We start from the raw sequence: 17,776 nt of genomic DNA on the forward strand, positions 1-17,776 counted from the left end.
CAAGATGGTGGAGTTTGCATGTCCTCCCCAGGTACTCCGATTTCCTCCCACATCCCAAAAGCATGCTAGATAGGCTGCTTGCTAGATAGGTCACTCTAAATTGCCCCTAGATATGAGTGTGAGCATGATTGGTTGCACATTTCCTTGTGTAAAGCGATTGGCTGGCCACTGATTCAGGGTGTCCCCCACCTGGTGCACTTAATAAAATGGGATAGGCTGGACTCTTGATTCTGAATCTGTGCATTTCTTCCAAGGTAAAATAAAGGAGTGCTTTTGCCTGCCGAGACAGAAGCATGGCCTTCCTTCCAAGTGGCCCACAGGGACTGGAGCACGTGCGGGGGTGGGAAGGAGGCCACTCAACAGGTACGTACTGCACAGCTGGGAAGCTCCAATACAAGCAAAGTACCCGGTGTTTAATCCCGCAATGCTTGAGCGCACTTCCACGTCATTGCGGGGACACTGTTTGCACTCTGAGAAAAAGAATTATGCTTTTTAGGTTCAGAAGTGATGTTTACCTGCACTGCAGTGGGAACATTCGCAGATCCACAAAGCAATAAAAGTCACATCCCATTTATACCATCCAAAGATAACATTCAGTATATAAAATGTAAGTTGAGTGGCGATTGTAAGAGTGAAAAAAGATTAGACTTTGTTGTTTTATACGTATTTGAGCTAGTTAAAAAAATACTTTAACCAAAAAAAGACAAGCAAAAAATACTGTGCGGATTGCTGTGTTACATTTCATATTGGTTGAATAATGCGAAATGATTTTATTTCTGATGACTCAACTAATCAATTAGATAATTGGTTGTGATTTAAAAAAAAAAAACTTAAGAATTGGAGCTTTAGATCACAGTGTAAAATGTTAAGTGGTTGCATATGAAATGATGAATTCAGGATCAAATATTTTGCAGCAACTTTGGAACCCACAATTGCATTATGAGTACTTATAATAACTCCGAAAAAATATGGTATATTCTATAAAAACATTTTTAAACGTAGACTATTCTATCTCTGAACAACTGAAAATGTGAAAATAAACTTGGTTAAAAAAAATCTAAATCTTTGTTCTAGTTAAGATCGCTTTTACATTGTATACCTTGCATTTCCATCTCGTTTACAGCAAAGGAAATATTTTAAAGTATTTGCTAGTCACAGCTGGACATATTTAAACTGTCTCCCCTTAAGCTCTGCTGACAAAATCCTCTCCAAGGTGATCTTGCATTTCTCTTGTCTAGCTGTTCACCTGCCAATGCATCTTTTTTTCCGGTTTCTGTCCACCGCAGTGGTTTTCTATCAGGGGACATCAGGTCCGAGCGGAGGGGTCGAATTTTGTGTTTATGGCAGCAATGCTCCAACACAACACAAATAAGGACAGTCCGTGTGCCCTTCAGGGTACCTAGAGTGGCACCCCACAAGTAAGTGTAGTGGGACTGCAGTTAAGCATTTATTAGCTGACAGCTGAAATGAGCTCAGTGCAGTTGAGTCATCATTAATCTCTCATGTTTGGGTGCTCTTTTGAGCTACTAAGGTCAAATGAAACATTGTATGGATTGTTATGATCGTGTGGTGGAACATTTTTATCTTGACCTCTAAAGAGAAGATGACAGCATTGAGTGATCAGGTTTCAGTGCCATAGACATTGATAGACGTCCAATTTGGGAGGTCGGAAAGATCGCTGCAATGATTCATTACTGTTCATCTTTAAATTTGATAACCTTTGGAGTGAAAGCTCACATTTACTAAAATGATTTATCAATTTAATTATTAAACTTTTTTATTATAGGGGGAAGCAAATACTGCTGCATTTTAATTTTTGCTAAAGGACACTCTAGTTAGTACTTTGTTTGAAAAGAAAAGTTGATAACTTTTTAGTTATCTTTGGGAAGAAATACTACATGTGCAGTTTAAAACAGTCTTGTTTCACAAGTAATATTCACCCGTAAAAGAAGAGATTGATTGTAATATTAATTCTATTATTAATGAAGAACTGGCGATCAGCTGGTTTGGGTTTCAAGAAATCAGCGATTGGCAAGAAAATCGTGATCTCTGCACCCTTATCACTGTCTATAAAATAACTTGCATGAATAGCAAATAAAAAGCAACAAAAGTGTCACTAAACAAAATAAAACAAAGATAATCAATGAAATATCAATTGATAAATTGGCTGGCAGGATTGCCAAGATCATGTGGGGGTGATTGAATTTCTCAATATAATTGAATACGCAAAGACAACCCACCCCTACACCCAATCGCATTTTTGACATCCTCCATTGTACCCCCTTCTACTTTCATTCCATTTTCCCACCGCCTCTCCCCGCTCTCTCACCCCTTCTCCATTTCCCTCTCGCTCTGCCTACCCCCCCTTCCCCCAAGCCTCCCCGCCTCCCACCAGCAGCACCCGCTGCACCTCTTTTCTCTTTCTCCAGTGCTCCCCCCTCCTCTCTCCAGCGTCTACTGCAGCAGAAAAGCCAGCATAGATACCATGCGTGTGTGCGCGGCGCTATGGTAAGAAGGCGACAAAACATAGAATAGAATAAAGGAGGAGGGTCTCAAACAAAGAGATTAATTTGTTTGATTCGTTGCCCCTTAATTCATTAGACCGGCATCTCTCCTCCTGTCTCCCTTTATTTCTTCTCATCAGTCCCCTTCGTGTCTCCAACATCTCCCACTACATCCCCCATTGCCTCTCCTCACGTCATCTGCATATCTCCGGATCAAAAAGGTTCCGTCATGTCGGAAAAAGAACAGACACCCCCCCAAAAAACGAGTGATCTGGGTCACTTCGCCGTTTGACGCTGGCAGATCGGAACCTGGCGACACTAGATGTACAAATGGAGCTCAGCGACTACACCTGCAATGCACTCTGCATAACCCCCCCGCTTCTCCCCGCTCCACCATCACCACAACTTTAATGAATATGCATAGCCAGGCTTGCTGTAGCAACTACACATTTGATATTTTGCTTCAATATCTCACAACAATCCGAATCCTGCAACATGCAATACAGGAGGGATTAATAAAAAAAATACATTGATACATTTCCTTATTGTATCTTGATCCCTGAATCCAATGTTTACCAAAGTTGAGCTCCTTAACTCATTGCCTGCCATTGACAACAACAAGACTGTCTATGATTGCCCATCTTCCAGAAAGCCAATGATCGCTGCCGGCCCTCCCAGTCAAAATTGATTGAACGCTTCATCCATGGCAGCCGAGGAGTTAAAGACAACACAAACTTGAAGGAGAGGGACAGAATATTTGCATTAACGGCCTATTTCCAAATCGCAAATGCCCTCTTAATTTAGGTAATCCGTGTTTTTAATTTTTATCCACAATTTTAGATTTAGGTTCCCTGCGCTGAGAAATGATCGCATTCATGTTGCGCCTATGGGGTGAAATTATACTGCACCAGTCAGTCTTGCTTCATCAACAATCTCCCAAAAGGCCACATTCCATTTGCGTTCTTACCCGCGCAACTCCTGTGTTGCGCGTAAAAGTCACGGAGCCAGAGCGTAACGCTCCTGTAGCGTTCGAATGGGACGGGGATGTCAAAAACAAGTGGAGCATCACCAAGGGCAAACGCGGAGGAAGATGAGGGGATCTTTGCTGCATTAACTCGGCCAAATCCCCGCAAAATCAACGATGGCAGTGAAAACTGCCATTCGGAAGTGAACGCAGCGTGCGGAGTTTTGATGCGTTCCAAACGGACTCTTCCTATCTGCATCAATTATTCAACATCACAGTCTATATGGTGGAATGCAACATAATCCAGTCTCTACGGAAAGAGAGGGCGCTGCGGATGCGGGTTTTTAGCGTATGCGGCTAACTTTTGGAAAAGTTAGGAGGCGGTGGGTCAACTCACCCGGGCGTATTTGGACGAGTAGGGGTCCTCGAAGAGCGCCCATATTTTGGGCTGCCAGTTTTTCCACCAGCCCGCCCTCCTTGCATCCTCCTGCAGACAGAGTCTCTTGAGGTCCCCGTCGGCGCCCCCCAGGGCCGGGTCGTCGTCGGGCGCGTCCGGCTCGGGCGTCTCGAAGCTGTCCAGCGCCTCCTCGGCGTCCCGGTGCTGGCGGTAGTTCATCCAGCAGCACGCCTCCACGTCCGTCTCGTCGATGCCCCAGAAGGCGAGCTCCTCCTCGAACAGGGGGCCGCACACGTCGTTGGGACAGTGCAGCTTCCCCGTGCGGTAGTAGTTGAGGATGAAGGAGAAGACGGACGGGTGGCGGTCGAAGAAGAACTCGTCCAATTTGGGGTCGTAGTCGAAGTTGCTGAAGGCATCCGGCTCGGTCAGCCAAGACAGGCGGGTACCGGGCAAGGTCTTCAGGGTGCTCCGGTACGTCTCATGGCGCACCCCGCCGCAGTTTATCACGATTTTCTCGCTTTCCGACGGACAAGTCATGTCTGCGCTGTAACATGCTTTGTTGGACGACTTGTTCCCACCCTTGCGCCCTTTGAAAGAGGATACACACACCGAACTGAGCATAGAGGACCGGAGGGGGAGGAGGGAGGAGGAGGAGGGAGAAGATGAGAGCAACCGGAGGGAGGTGGGAGGAGGAGTCTGCGGGAAGAGAGAGAGGGGAGGGGGCGAAAAGAGGGAAGCGTTTTAGCACAATGTGGATTCTCCACCATGTAAAGTCGCACGTTAGGATGCAAAAGGTCACCAAATAACCTTGTCGTCTGCAGACGGCAACCCGTCATTTACCTCTGCTTCTCGAGGAACACATTTGGTTTGTACAAACAGGCAGAATGGACCGAAAAGTTGCAAACAAAAAAGAGCAAAATGGTTCATAAACGGTCATAGAATAACACAGGAGACCACTTTAGGGGGGTCAATTCTGATTGGAACTAAAATTAGCACGCTGATTCCAAAAGTGGACTTGTTCTAGCACCTCAAGGTTTATATAAATTACAATCTATGGCAGCAAAATTCTTTACAAAAACAACACTGTAAAGTCATAGCTTTTTCTTTCATGTTTCGTTGTATGTCAATATTCTATACAGCAAGCACATATGTTAAGTGCAGTATTTATTCAAGTAGATGGGACAAACTGTGATTGGTTTTGTATTCCACGCCCAAAAATCTTACATATTAACTCAACAAAAAGTGTGTTGTACAATGTAAGGAATGCTGATCATGATAACATTGCTAATAAATTACATTTGTTGAGTGCTTTTTTACTCATTCGCTAATATTGATGCAGATGAATGTTCACTCCATTTGAACTGGGAGGGGTGACAGGTTATCTAACAGAACCATGATGAATAATAGCAACGATCACCACCACCAACATCCCCCCTTCCCTCAATTTGAATGGATTGGACTCCCATCACAGTCCAGCAAATGGTTTAAACCATAATCCATTCAATTCATAAAAGTCTAGATATCGCTGTCCAATTCCTTTCCCCAAGAGGCCAGATTAAACAACGCTGTGAACCATATAGGGCCCCAAAGCCGTACTTTTCCCACCCCCACCTCCCGCATTGTTAATGATGAAGTCTCTTAATTGCCCAGCACTGTTATGTCTCCCCCCTTTTCCCCTCACTCATCCCGCAATCTTTAAATTGATCCGACGGATGCTCAAGTCGGTGCTCATTTAAATCCTCTCCCTAATTAGGCCACTGTGAGATGTGTGCGCCATCCACCCCAACCCCCACCCAGCACGGACACATGAGCGTGAGGAAGGAGCAGAAAAGTGTGGGGTTGGTGGGGAGCTCCTGCTCCTCAACGCATTTCTGACGTAAGGTGCCGCAGCACCTCGTCCGTATGTGAGTGTGTGTTAATTGCCTCCCCGGAGTGTGGCGTGCCCGTGCTTATGTTACACGGGCGCTTCGGATTCATCCCGTGCACAATTACGTATGTCACTTTCTGCCACGCAATAAAGTACTAGTGGCATGAATCTCAGAGTTTAATAAACAAATGGATGGGGAAGGGAACGAAGGGGCCATTCTTAAAGGAAGGCATGGAATGCAGCATGATGTGCTATAGTGCGTTTTCTTCATTAGAGATGGAGGTACGATGAAAAAAGGTGAATGAAATGGGCTGCCGAAAATACACACACACACACACACACACACACACACTTCCAGGAGGTCAAAAGGTTTTGCCTGAAAGCACCTCGCCATTCACAGGAGAAATGTGTGTACATTCATGTGGTTAACCTCTTTCTCTATTAAAAATAAATAAATAAAAGTCCCACACACGCCTCCTTTCTAAACACCCCCTCCCACTTACTACTCTCTCTCCTTCACTTTTCCTGGCTTGTTCGGTCTCATGTTCCGCATAAAGGAATCACCTTAAAGGAATGAGAAGCAAGACTAGTTCTGATACCCCCCAGCACCCACCCTCCCCCCACCCTCACCACACCCCCCATCTTTTTCTTCCCCCACTTTTGGGTTAACTTTCTTCTTCAGTCTTGTCGGACACTGCAGCAATGCTGTACTTATTTCTGCGTAAGAGGGACAACTTCTCTTGAAAGTTGAGTGGTGCAATAACTTGATGTCGGATGCTTTCCTTTTCCATGCCTGGGAACGAGCCTAAGACCAGGTAGGTTGAGATTTGTGCTGCATGTCAACATTTCAACTGGAATTGTAACCAAAAAGAAAAGTGACACTCTTTATGTAGTTAGTCCTATGGGAAAGGCTGGTTTTCAGCACCATGGATAGTTCCACTGCAGCTTTTACTTTGCTTTCTAACAAACGATTAGATTGGTAACCGTGTTGTTCTAGTTACTAAACTACTGAATATTTTATTCACATCAGCCACAAATCTGCAAGAATAGTTAAGTGCCTGTCTTGGTGTCATGTGTGGTCAGTATATCGATCGCTACACGTGTGGGAGGTTTAATTTCGAGTTGAGAGTGCATCCGGTTGGTGGTGTTGGTGAAGTGTGGATTTGTCTGCTTTTTTTAAGGTGGCAGTTTAAGCTGGGAAGGGAACCGCGGCACTTCAATGCAGAGGGAACAAAGCGAGCAAAGGAGGGAGGACAGGTATGAGCGGGCAAGGGAGGAAGGGTAAAAAGCATAGGTGGGAAAGAAGGCAGAGGGGCTCAAACTGGAATGAGTGTGTGTTAGTGGGGGGGGTCTTGTTTTTTTCTCCTGCAGTATTTCCAACCTTGGGTGCTCACCTGGCCCAACACACCGAGAAAGTCACCGTAGTGAGGGTAAAAACCTGCCAGCAAAGGCCCTAATAGACAGAAGCCCAAACACTGCGGCGAGAATAGAGGAACGGGTTGGTGCATAAGGGGGGGCATGGGATTATGGGATGCATCGACTGCAAGGGGAGGGGAGGAAAAAGAGAGAGAAATTCGGAGGAGTGCTGAGTATGCGGAACGAACCAGGCTGTTGGCAGGAAAAGGAAAAACCTATCCCAATCACAGAGGGAGGGGGGGTAGGGAGGCAGATAGATGAGAAGGAGAAAAGGACATTGGGGTGTACAGTGAATAAAAGGGTCCATCTATTATAAGACGGAAGGAAAACAAGGGGGCACACATGGTACCCTAAGGGAGGCTGGCTATGCAGGGAAAAATGACATGCATGAATTCACGTGTGTGATGTTTGCACGCCCCCCACTCCCCTCCCTCCGAGCCATCGCCGCCACCCGCTCCCTCATCAAAAGATGTAACCACAAGGCGTCATGCTGTTCCAACGAGATCACTTGCCTCCCTCCCTCCTTCACGCCATCGTCACACTCAGTGCACAGGAGACCTCTACAGAAGAAACGGGGGTACTACAACGACTGAGCACTGCGGTTCTATTCACATCTCTTTAACTCATTCAACGCCAGGGACGTCCAATCATTTGAACTGGGAAGGCTGACAGCGATCATCTGCATCAAACAGGTTTGGACGTCTATGACCGTCAGTGGCAGACAAACCGTGAACTGAAGTGTTACTTTTGAATCATAACGAAGCGTTTTTTCATCAGGAGTCGTGTAAAAAGATGGCACCGGTCATCATAGCAAAACTGGCCTGCGGCCAAATCCCACAACATAAATGAAATAGGCAATCAATTAACAAGCAGAAAGGAAATGGTCCGCGCCTCTCCTCCAGCTAGCGTGGCGCTCCCCGGGGGCGCAACCAGACCAAACACATCACTCACACCTGCATGCAGGGGGCTTGATCAGACCGTTTGCTTTAAATGAGTGGTAATGTTAATATTATATGAATTTTTAATCTCATTTTCTAATACCTGTACTTTCCTCGCCTTATTTTTTGACGTGTTAGCTGTTTCCACGTTGGCAAATGATGATCCATTTGTGATGATTCACATTTGAACTAATTACATTTTTTTTCACACAGCAAGTGCCCGGTGGCCAGTTACGGGTATTCCCCACATGTCATAGCAAGTCAGCTCCGATAGATCCCAGCTTACCTCCAAACATAATGTTTATGAGCAGTAAAATAAATGGATGGGTTGGTGAGAAAAAAAACGGAACCTCTATGGCAGACAAAAATTATAGAAGTCGTTGCCAGACTTAAAGATAAAGACAATTCCCTCGCGATGTGTCGTAAACTTGAATCCATGTGATTGAAGCTATGTCGAACTGAAATTGTGATGAAAAAAATTCAATTGAAGAAGGAAGTAACACTATGAAACTGAAACTGTGATTTGCAGAAGTGTGCAAAACCTCATGAGTTAAAAGCAATCACCTTCTGCTACCAGAAAAACTACCCCCCATTAACAAATAATATATATTACTTTCTTAACCTACAGGGCAGAGGTCACATGATGGAAAACAATTGAGTATTTTGGTTTAATGCTTTTATATTGCAAAAATTGTCACATCTTGTTAGAGTGGAGGTGTGTATGTATTTGTTTGTGTGTGTATTTGTTTGTGTGTGCATGCATTTGTTTGTGTGTGTGCATTTGTTTGTGTTTGTGTATGAGTATGTGTGTGCTTTTCGCCTCTTGTCCCTCTCGGCTTCCCTTCCTTTTGTAACCAGCTGCACAAGATTAGTGATCAAGCCCTTGTGTCTATTTCATTGTTTACTTCATGGGAAGTTACCATGCCATGTTCCATGTCCCTAGTCTCCCCATGCCTTCCTTATCCTTCTGATTTCATTATTTGATTCTAAGTCATTGTTATTTTCTTGATGTTTTATTAAAAGTTGTGTTAGAGCACAGCACCCACTTGTTCCTTGACTGCTTCCCTGCATTTGGGTGCAACTACATTCCACGACTGAGCTAATCGTAACAAAGCCTGCCATTGAAACAGGGGTGAGTAGACCGTTTACATCTTCTATACATTAGTATTGTTTCATAATCCTTTTTTTATCCAACTGTTACGCAAACAAGTGTGAGTGTGTGTGTGGCAAATTCAGGGAAAGAGACTAATATAAAATAATGTCTTTAACCTAAAGTCCTTTTGCAGGTTGCAAGGGAAACATCAACATTGTTATAAAAAAATAAAATTAAAATAAAACAATAGGAGTGTTCAAGCTGTTCATATCATTGGTTGTGAAAAAGTACAAACTGTTTCCTTGGAGTAATTAGTGCAGTGGAGTGAATTAGTGTTGATTGTAAAAGTCCAAAAGGGCCAAAACACACTTCATTTGGACTGTGAGGCTTCATCATGGAACTAAAAGCTTTCGTACCTTTTTTCCATGAATTTTTATCGCATTTGATGAAGGATTTGTCTTCACTACAATCCTCTAATTATCGCTAAACTTTACTTTTGTGTAGATTGGACCTGCACGCCTCTTTCTGGGTCCCAAGTGAGAAATTAGTAAAGGCGGGAGGAAGGAAGCTTTATGGTTGCCAGATGGGGAAGGCGTCAAAATAATTGGTTAGAAGGGGTGAATGGTTAAAGTCAAGGTCAAGGATTTCAAGGTTCTCAAAGGCGGGAATAGTGGAGCCACGGGGACTAGGACAGGAACGTCCGTAGCCGTCATTTAGTCCCGAAAGTAAAAAATCCACCCTTTTCTCTCCCTCTCATTTTGTATCATTTTCAACTACAGCATCTCTTCTGCCAGGTGGCTCTTTTTGGGGGGTGGTGGTGAAGGGTTTCTGGGTTACCCTCAGTCTAAAAATAGCACCAGCTGTAGATTTATAATGCAGAACCAGTGAGTATGTGTGTAAGAGAGTGGCGGGGTGGGGAGCAAATGGAGGAAAGCGAGGCGAGGAGAGAAGAGAGAGCGTTACGGGAAAGCAAACGACGGAGCCAGTTGGCAGGCGGGAAGTGACGGAAGGAAGGAAGCGAGGGGCGTTATGAAACCGAGGACTTGGCGTTGATGTGTGCGGGTGATGCTGCGGAATGCAAAAGATGGAGCAAGTTGGCTGAGATGGACCTGATGGCGCGTGTGTGAGAGCCAGTCTAGACATCCAAGTGCAACTCTATACTTCCTGGATGCCCACCAATGTTAAACCCTATCCATTCATGTATTCCCATTCATTATCTTGATTCCCTTCTCTAAACCTTCCTCCTGGGCCTTAACAAAACACACACACACACACACAAACACACAAACACACACAAACACACACAAACACACACACACACAAACACACACACAAACACACACACAAACACACACACAAACACACACACACACACACACACACACACACACACAAGTATAGAGAGACTAAGGGTGCATTCCTATCTGCAGCCTGGAGAAGATGGGGAAACACCCACTAGTGTTTTGGGCGACAGCAATAGAGCTTTTTGGGGAAATGGGCATCGATATTAAGATGAAAATGTACATTTCACGTCACGACTGTGCAACCCAGTGGGGGTGGGGGGCAATAGTAGGAGAATGGAGCTCTCATCACGCAAGGGCAAAACGCGACTTGTTGAATGTGCTCGCTAAATGAGCTGAAATAAGAAGGGCAGGCTTGTCGAACGCGTGCGCGGATGCGGTTAATACTCACTTGGCTCCAGCAGGTTGCGTGCGCCAAACCCGGAGAAAAAAATAAATAAGAGATCAATCACGGCGTAGTTTTCTTTTCTTTGTTAGCAGAGGCTTTCACTCAAAATCCAGTCGCTCGCTCGCATGCAGGCAGATGATTCATTTTGGGTTGAATAATAATTATTATTATTATTTCCTTTCGCTATTGAGGGGAATTTCCCAGTTAGTGCAATGAAGCAGGGAAAACAAAAGCCCCTCTTATTTTGTAGTCTATCACCTTTTTGGGGCGTTTTTTTCTTAAATGGAATGATGGATCGCCAGCTCCCATTCGGCGTCTGTCCGTCTGATTTGAAATATTTCAATGGAGATGCAGCCTTGCTCTTTGCCTTATCCCTCGGTGTGTTCCTTCAGAGGAGCGTCACCTTCTGCACTATTTTTTTAACCCTCCCTCAGACGATCCATGTGGGCGGATTAGACCCAAGACAGAAAGGTGGGAGGAACGCGCTAAATGTATGTTAAACTTCATCAATACGCAAATTGATACATAAATGAAATGGAGGAAAAACACACAGGGGGTGAAAGAGGAGGGGCTGCGTAAGGATTGTGTTGATTTATTACCAATCGGTGCCTTCTCTCCTCTCTCTTTTTTCTCTCCCTCTCTCTGCCTGTTGGATGGATGCACAAACACCATTTTGTCCACAGGTTTCCAGTTTTGACATCAGTGGTCATCATTCAAGTTGGTCAATTTAGGTATGACATATGCGCGCATATTTGTCTGCTGTAGTTTGTGAGGAAGGGCATGTCACTTGCTACAATTGGTTTTATCTACTGTTTTTGATGGTGAGTGATATAAAAAAATCAACTGGGAAGGCAGGGATTCAGTGAGCAAATTGAATTGGACGTCTATTGACGTCAATGGTAGAATTGACGCTGATAGAGGTTCGTTCCCTTTCAATTGGGATGATGCCGAGCTCTTATACCTAGGATTGGACGTCTATTGTTGTGAATGGCACTGAAACGTGAATAATCAGGGTTGTTGTGTTCTTCATAGTTCTGTAAATGACGGTCGATGTGAAAAAAATACAAAATAAATATATATGAATATTTTGATGTCATTCTATGTAGCAGTTTTTCACATTTGGGCATTTACACATTGCATCACCAAAGAAAAGTTCCACAATGTGTCATTACGCAGTTGTGTTCTTCATAATTTTGTCAATGCTGCGACGATTGACAACTGATCCAGTTCCTTTATTCTATTTGAAGCCTCCTTATACCAAATAATGTCCTTTTTTAAAATCCAAAACAAATAAGGAAAAAAAGAATACTGTTTTATGTATCCTTAAGGCTAGACAAATGTATTTGTATAGCACAATGTAAAAGACAGAAAATTCATTCTTAGAAAGCAAAAGTCATAAAACTTGAAATTGGAACTATATGGGCAATCTAAATATGCTGTCGTAAGCAACAGTGTTTTAACTCTGATTTAAAACAGCTAAATGTTTGAGCACATTTCAGGTCCTTGGGGAACTTGCTCCAGAGGTGAGGAGCATAATAATTGAATGCTGCCTCACCCTGCTTGCGTCTTATTCTTGGAACAGGCAGCAGACCGATTCCAGACGACCTTAGGGGTCTCAATTCTTTGTAGGGGGCGAACAAATCAAGAATGTATTTTGGTCCAATGCCTTTAGGGGTTTTTTAAACCAACAGTAAGATTGTATAGTCCATCCTCTGACTTAAAGGACTCAAGTATTTCAATAGAAAGATTTTAAACTAAGGAATATATCTATATAAATCGATTTTTGGCTTTTTTTTAATGAAATCTGAAACTACTCTCTAGCTGAACTCTGCCTTGTAAAACAATGAGAGTTCCTTAGGGACACCACATTTATAGACCTTTTTCTTAGCACAAAGTTTTTGCTCCACTACACATTTCTGGCTAACATGTAAAGGCCGGAGTAACATGCAATTACAAATATTACATTTCTCAATAGGAAGGAAATGGACAAAATGAGACTCAGCCTTAGAGAAACTTAAGGGTCAGCAAGACAGCTAATGCACTTATTGACAGGAAACTCCAAGAGCAAGTGCCTCATATAATCTCATGAAAATTACAGTGGGTGTAAAAGGACGAAAGGGTTAGTGTGTGTTTGCGTGCGTGGCCACAAGTGCACCCGGAAAAACGCAGAGCCAAGCAGACTTGACGAGATGTGCCGAGTCATGTGTTGACTATTAGTGCAAAAAGCAGCCCGTGTTGTTGTTAAATGAGGCGCTCCGTGAGGCTTAAACAGCTTGCTTGTACGTGTACAGTACACCATGTCGAAAGCAGAAGTGCATTAGAGGAAAGTTGGGGCGGCAAAAGTTTTTCCGAGTCAACTGAGCACACAATTAGACAGGTAAAATAAGGTCAGGTTGGACGTAAATGCTGCTCAATCATTTTATCACGAGATATACATTCACATTACATCATATCAAATCAGTTTTACTTTTTCAGAAAATTCTCATTGCTCTTGTTACAGATATCGATTAAGGATAAGGCATTTTGAAGGGGGAACACTCCAATTGTCGTTGACATCGGTTGTTTGGAATCAAGCAGAATTAGAATATCACAACATTAATCTTGACTTGCCTTTCAACAGGGCATTTCATCAATTAAAAGGCTACCATGGACAGCGACTGACGTTCAATCGCAACGATTAAACATTAATTGACGTGAATGGCTGCGAATGAGTCATTAAAAATTCACTGCTATCCAGATGGTTATATGGTATTTTAATTCAAACTGTACAAATAACTTTGCACCTCAAGACAGCGAGGAAATGAATATTAATATCAAGTTTACTCATAATTGAGGAGAAACATTTCACACATCCATATAGAGGAGAGGGGAATACTTAAATGCATATTAATGTAGAACACTGAGCACTACTGACATTTATGTAAACATTCAGATATCCCAGGATCCCTTTCTCTGCTGGTTAGTTTTTTATTTTTTAAAACTTCCTCCATTGACATTGAAGTTTCTGCTCATCTCTTGACATATTTTAACTCCTTGAAGCTTATCAAAAATCTATTTCAGTCAATATAGGTTCCCAGGAATAAAGACAAGATTTGGGTGCACATGTTTAAATTAAAACACCCCCAACCCTGCTACACGAGGCTTGCTGGCTGTCTTGGACAACTTGGGCTTGGGCTTCCGCTTTTCCCTTTGCTCGTTGGCGCCTTTCTTGATCTCAGCCTCCCATTGCTTCTTCACCAGCGTGTACAGCCTCATAGTAGCCTGCGCATCCTGCACCTGAAACATTTCAATCAACAGATTACAGCCACCGCACTGAACATACGTGAGGATGCTCCGGTCGCACTTACGGAGGAATGTTCGCCCTGCTGGACCTTGACATTGAGTACTTCTTTGCAGAGTACCTTCAGCGAAGGATGTTTTGTCTGGAAAAGAAATGATTATCATATAATTCAACTAAGGTGAAAAGATTCTATTATGTGTTGCATGACTGGGCATTGCTGACACCTTCAGAGCTTTCCTGTATGGTAAATATTTCTGAGTGTCTCGGATTTTCTTCTTTGGGTGATCGAGGAGCAAGATCTGGAAAAAAAAATACATCAAAATGTTATGACAACATGAAAATAAGTAAGTACCCTAATATGACAAGGTGGTTACCTGAAACCAAACTTAAGTTTGACTTGACACCCCTAATATAAACATTAAATACATACCTTGAAATCATTGTGTAGCGCATGACCAACCACTATTCTTCCCTGCAGGATCTCGGCAACTTCCTTCCGCACGGTCGCGACGTCTTCTCCTGCCGTTTCGAGGAGAAAATGGCGTATTGTAATATTTTGTGTTCCAAAATGAACAGTACAGTTATTTAAGAGGGGAATTAAAACGTATCTAAACTCACCATTGATGATGTCCTTCTTCCGGATGCCACTGACGGCCGTCCTGTAGTCCGTCACCTCCTCGGTGGGCTTTGCGTATTTGTCGTACACGCACTTCCCATACTGGTTGACGAGCGACACACGCGCCAAGATGCTCTCCTCGCCATCAGGACCGACGCCGACCATCTCGCAATCCATGGCGATGGCTTTGGTAAGACTGAGAACAAATGGTGGTCACTTAGGAAAATAAATCTAAAGGAAGAAATTGAACTCACCCCTCGTATCCGTGTTCCTTGACCAGCTTGCTATCCGTGTCCTTCTTCTGAACGCCTTGCTTCTTTCTCATGATGGCTGCCGCCTCTTCCCCGATGGTCGCCTCGATGTCATCGGGGTCCACGTCATCGAACCAAATGTCCTCTCTGCCAGAAGGATACATCATCATACACATTTTTTTAATAACCTAATGACATCGATGGACGTCAACGGCACCGAAACGTGATCGTTCGGCAGACACTCACTCTGTGGGTTTGGAGTCCTTTTTTACAAATTTCTGTTTCTTGGCTGCTTGCTCACCGTTTGCTTGAAATGTCTTTTTCCTTTTCAAGGTAGCTGGCTTTTTTGTGTCCGGAAGAATTGGGTTTTTGGAAACACTTTTGGGTTTGTCTTTAGCTGGCTTTTTTGTGTCCGGAAGAATTTGATTTTTGGAAACACTTTTTAGTTTGGCTTTTTTTCCTGAATCAGTCTTACTGGGGGTGGTCTTTTTTTCACATACAGTCTTGGGTGGTTTGACTTTCTTTTCTTGTGCATGGCCATTAGGTTGTTGTTTGGCTGCCTTTGGCTCATTTGTTGTCGTCTTATTGGACTTTAAAATCTGTGGATAGGAGTGGCAGTGTTGACAACTATCTCGTATTTAATGTCTGTTTTACCTGTTCTTGAGTTCATCAAGTTATCTTTTCAACAAATCCATCTCAAACACATTTATGCATAATAACAATGCAGTACATGTTTAATTCTTACCTCTTGCAATGCTTTCCAATTGCAGGAAAACTGTTTGGGATCTTTGGGAAGTATTGACAATTGACTTTTTTTCTTCTTGGTTTTCTTCATTTGAATCCAGAATTCTTTTTTCTTTTGAACTCTGCTGTTTTGATGTACTTTAGAGGAGATTTGTTTATTTTTCTTCGACATTATGACCAATGGGATTAGTTGTAAAATGTGATCGAATAGAAAATGATCAGCATCCACGCGGCGTCATAACGTATAAATATCACGTTTGAAAAGTTGCGATTATCGTTTGAGGTGGCTCGGTAAACGTATCAAGAAACGATCAAATTGTTCAAAGTATCGTATTACATTTATAGAAACCGATCACATGCATTTATTTTCTCACCCATGCAGAAATGACCCATTTCGTTTGGTGTAACATCTAAATGTGTCCGACTAGGAACACAAACCCAGCGTTCGAAGGGAAAACACGCTTCTAGCTGTATAAAAAATGTATCAACTCAAATATATGTTTTAAAATAATTACATGTTTTCTGTTTTATATTTTATGGAAATTAAAAAGCGTTTGTGACGTTTTAGCAGGGTTTTTAAAAAGGAATAAACTTCATACCATGTTACCGGAAGTTCTAAATATTGGACGGATCTAGGCAAAACTAGTCGAGCTCCGATTCTAGGATCATGTTTAAAAACAGGTATGTTTAGGTATTTCTTCCGTATTGTTACACTTTTGCGTTAAATGAATTTGATTTGGACTATTTTATTGCGCAAATTGTCATATTTTAGTAGCTTGATTTAGAGTTTTATCGGGCGTTAGGCTTAGTTAGGTAAATATATATTACGATGCTTTTAGTAGCCATCTTCCCTTTTTATTTTATATTAGTATCTGTTTTCAGATAATGGTGGAAAACACTCCTTCTCCTCTGCCTGAAAGGGCGATCTATGGCTTTGTTCTCTACCTCGGCTCCCAATTTGGCTTCAGTAAGTTTATTTCCCCCCGTTTCCTTAATAGATGAAAGTTGTAAACTATGTTTATTTCCTGACTATTTTTTCCCCTAACTTCCATCCGCCAAGTTTTATATTGCGTGTGGGCATACATACCGGAGGAGTGGCTTCATTCAATTGGATTCACTTACTGGCCTCAAAAGTAAACAGACATTTCGTTTTTAATATTATTGAATGATTTTGAAGTATTTTTTCAAACATTGATTTTGTCTTGTAGGTATTGGGCCTTGGCTGCACCAATCTATCTGCTGGTGGCATTAACCATCTCTGTGTTGTTGTTATTTGGAATCAATATGTACAATACAGCACCGTTGGACTCTCTGGACAACGTTACAGGTCAGCATCTTCATATTGAAGCTATTCACTTTCTAAAACACGTATCATATGGCATCTCGTCTATCTCACGGAACGATTTCAGATGGGTTTGCAAAAGGCCAGCTGAGCGAAGTGTCGCGTAAGGGTCAAATCCAAAGACTGAAGGATGTTCCCATCAGTGATGTCAATAAAATGTTCTACTTGTCACCACTGACTGTAAAAAGGGGATGACCGTGCAACAATGTGCTTAGGATTGGATTGTGGGTATGAAATAATGTATTTAACTTGCACAATTTATGCAAAATGATCTAAGACACATTTTATATTCTTAACTCATGGACTTCTATTGTTGGTAGTTGAAATCCATTCCGTTGCTTGTAAGGGTCAAAAGAACATTTATTCCCAGTCAAAATAAATTGGGCGTCTAGTGCAGTCAATGTGATGTTGTTAATATACATGTCATTATTTTACTGCCACACCATACTCTGTGAATACTTTACATATAAATATGGCACCGAAATGGTTAATAGAGTTCATATGTGATAAATGATTCATGTCACATAAATTACTTTTTAAAATTACATTGTGTATTTAATTTTTTCACCCGATTTGCGACGCTCAAAAATACGGGGAAAAAATATTCCACACTCCACCCCACAGGAGGGCGCTAACGAGACAGCTAAAAAATACGGAGGAAAAAAATATTCCATA

The 17,776-nt window shown here is 42.7% G+C and overlaps 3 protein-coding genes across 12 annotated transcripts in view; 1 reads left to right on the top strand and 2 right to left on the bottom strand.

Annotated features, from left to right (window-relative positions):
* LOC144093077 (voltage-gated potassium channel KCNC1-like) overlaps positions 1 to 11,411 on the bottom strand; it is a 34,220-nt gene extending 22,809 nt beyond the window's left edge. For 5 of the 10 annotated variants that reach the window (XR_013306210.1, XM_077626361.1, XM_077626364.1 and 2 more), the window contains exons 1-2: positions 10,872 to 11,410; positions 3,866 to 4,561 (exon numbers count right to left, since the gene is read on the bottom strand). Coding sequence is in view for 9 of the 10 variants with exons in the window: in XM_077626361.1 (XP_077482487.1) it covers positions 3,866 to 4,486 (621 nt within the window). In the remaining variant the exon portion in view is untranslated. Of the gene's footprint in view, positions 1 to 3,865; positions 4,562 to 10,871 lie in introns of all 10 variants that reach the window. The other 5 variants (XM_077626367.1, XM_077626366.1, XM_077626368.1 and 2 more) reach the window with 3 other exon arrangements.
* Positions 6,348 to 17,646, top strand: pigp (phosphatidylinositol glycan anchor biosynthesis, class P). The gene is made up of 7 exons (XM_077626381.1): positions 6,348 to 6,547; positions 6,914 to 6,989; positions 7,104 to 9,218; positions 16,642 to 16,726; positions 16,820 to 16,892; positions 16,968 to 17,086; positions 17,169 to 17,646. Exons 4-7 carry the CDS (start codon positions 16,645 to 16,647, stop codon positions 17,294 to 17,296), a joined length of 402 nt encoding a protein of 133 aa, XP_077482507.1. The 5' UTR covers positions 6,348 to 6,547; positions 6,914 to 6,989; positions 7,104 to 9,218; positions 16,642 to 16,644; the 3' UTR covers positions 17,297 to 17,646.
* rexo4 (REX4 homolog, 3'-5' exonuclease) lies at positions 13,601 to 16,191 on the bottom strand. The gene is made up of 8 exons (XM_077626373.1): positions 15,761 to 16,191; positions 15,262 to 15,614; positions 15,019 to 15,162; positions 14,767 to 14,960; positions 14,579 to 14,667; positions 14,373 to 14,447; positions 14,216 to 14,290; positions 13,601 to 14,144 (listed from the first exon to the last, which is right to left on the bottom strand). Exons 1-8 carry the CDS (start codon positions 15,929 to 15,931, stop codon positions 13,980 to 13,982), a joined length of 1,266 nt encoding a protein of 421 aa, XP_077482499.1. The 5' UTR covers positions 15,932 to 16,191; the 3' UTR covers positions 13,601 to 13,979.
* Positions 17,647 to 17,776: the final 130 nt, after the last annotated feature.

This window comes from Stigmatopora argus, chromosome 18 (assembly GCF_051989625.1).
Source record: "Stigmatopora argus isolate UIUO_Sarg chromosome 18, RoL_Sarg_1.0, whole genome shotgun sequence".
Lineage (NCBI taxonomy): Eukaryota > Metazoa > Chordata > Actinopteri > Syngnathiformes > Syngnathidae > Stigmatopora > Stigmatopora argus.

What these genes read in the sequence shown, in the direction of transcription:
- rexo4 (XM_077626373.1), bottom strand. Translation starts at nt 15,931, where the DNA reads ATGTCGAAGAAAAATAAACAAATCTCCTCTAAAGTACATCAAAACAGC. An exon ending in AAGGACTCCAAACCCACAGA is followed by an intron (nt 15,163 to 15,261) that starts GTGAGTGTCTGC and finishes TCCTTCTGGCAG; the next exon opens with AGAGGACATTTGGTTCGATG. An exon ending in GAAGAAGGACATCATCAATG is followed by an intron (nt 14,668 to 14,766) that starts GTGAGTTTAGAT and finishes TCGAAACGGCAG; the next exon opens with GAGAAGACGTCGCGACCGTG.
- pigp (XM_077626381.1), top strand. Translation starts at nt 16,645, where the DNA reads ATGGTGGAAAACACTCCTTCTCCTCTGCCTGAAAGGGCGATCTATGGC. An exon ending in CGGCTCCCAATTTGGCTTCA is followed by an intron (nt 16,727 to 16,819) that starts GTAAGTTTATTT and finishes CCATCCGCCAAG; the next exon opens with TTTTATATTGCGTGTGGGCA. An exon ending in CTCTCTGGACAACGTTACAG is followed by an intron (nt 17,087 to 17,168) that starts GTCAGCATCTTC and finishes GAACGATTTCAG; the next exon opens with ATGGGTTTGCAAAAGGCCAG.